Here is a 1,189-nt window from a genome sequence, read left to right as displayed (position 1 = left end):
ATATCAACAAAAATGCTGTTCATCACTTTACCAACTCTAGAAAAAAAAAAGGAGAGAAAACGGGACTGAGATGCAGTGAATTATTTCATATAGCCCTTCTAGCCATAGACTTTGTAACTCACAAAATGACTGGGTGGGACTATGCAAATGTGAGGGGCTTGTGGCCCACCAAGGGGATTGGATAGTTTAATAGGAATCTAAATAAGGTGGTGCGTGGCATGCTTGTGGGAGTTGGACCATGGAAATAAGGTGTGCAGAAGTCTAATGATGGGATTGGTCAGTTTTACCACCCTAGTGGGGTTAAAATGAGCCATCCTAGAGGTGAGAGACAGGTCTGACTAACAGCAAAAAGAAAGGAGGGAGCAGAGTATTTCCTTTTGACCGGTCGTCCCTGGCTTGGAACTCCCTTCACCTAGGATACAGAAAGCTGTAACACCAGAGATGGAGAGCAGTGGGGGGACTTCTAGACAGATTAAGCTTATGTTTCATTTTCCCAGAGTAAGAAAAAAGAACCTTTATATTTCTTCTTCACATCTTTTGCTTGGGCTGAAATGGCCATTCTCACAGTGATGTCTTATGACCGCTATGCAGCCATCTGCTTCCCACTACACTATGATGTGATCATGCACCCTAATAAGTGTAAGTGGGCTGTGACAGCTGTATGGCTAAGTGGAAGCATCTCTGGAATCTTGTTCACAACAGCCACATTCTCTGTCACATTCTGTAGAACCACAGTAATCCACCAGTTCTTTTGTGATGTCCCTCAGTTGATAAAGCTCTTCTGCTCCAATGACTATCTTGGAGTGGTTGGAGTGGCTGCTTTCATGTCTCTGATGGCATTCATCTGCTTCACCTCCATTGTCCTCTCCTACATCCACATCTTCTCCACAGTTCTAAGAATACCATCAGCAGTGAGACAAGCCAAAACCTTCTCCACCTGCCTGCCCCATCTCTTTGTTGTCTTATTTTTTGTCCCCACGGCTATCTTTGAGTTTCTCAAACCAACTTCTGATTCCAACTGTTTTTGACCTTATGATTTCTGTGTTTTATACAGTAATACCCCCAACTCTTAACCCTATTATCTACAGTCTCAGGAATGAGGTCATGAAAAAAGCTTTCAGAAATTTAGTGTTGGGTGGAAAATTCACCAGGAAACGAACACTTTTATCCTGTTGTTGATGGCTGGACA

The 1,189-nt window shown here is 43.1% G+C and overlaps 1 protein-coding gene across 1 annotated transcript in view; it reads left to right on the top strand.

The window, feature by feature from the left end:
- Positions 1-1,179, top strand: part of LOC103206057 (olfactory receptor 14J1-like) — a 16,631-nt gene extending 15,452 nt beyond the window's left edge. Inside the window, 2 exon segments of the mRNA XM_007951491.1 lie at positions 533-1,012; positions 1,014-1,179. Coding sequence (XP_007949682.1) covers positions 533-1,012; positions 1,014-1,179 — 646 coding nt within the window.
- Positions 1,180-1,189: the final 10 nt, after the last annotated feature.

Source organism: Orycteropus afer, unplaced genomic scaffold (assembly GCF_000298275.1).
Source record: "Orycteropus afer afer isolate SDZICR_OR568_19922 unplaced genomic scaffold, OryAfe1.0 scaffold00294, whole genome shotgun sequence".
NCBI lineage: Eukaryota > Metazoa > Chordata > Mammalia > Tubulidentata > Orycteropodidae > Orycteropus > Orycteropus afer.
Note: the sequence above shows the minus strand (reverse complement) of the source record. Positions and strands in the feature narration are given on the sequence as shown.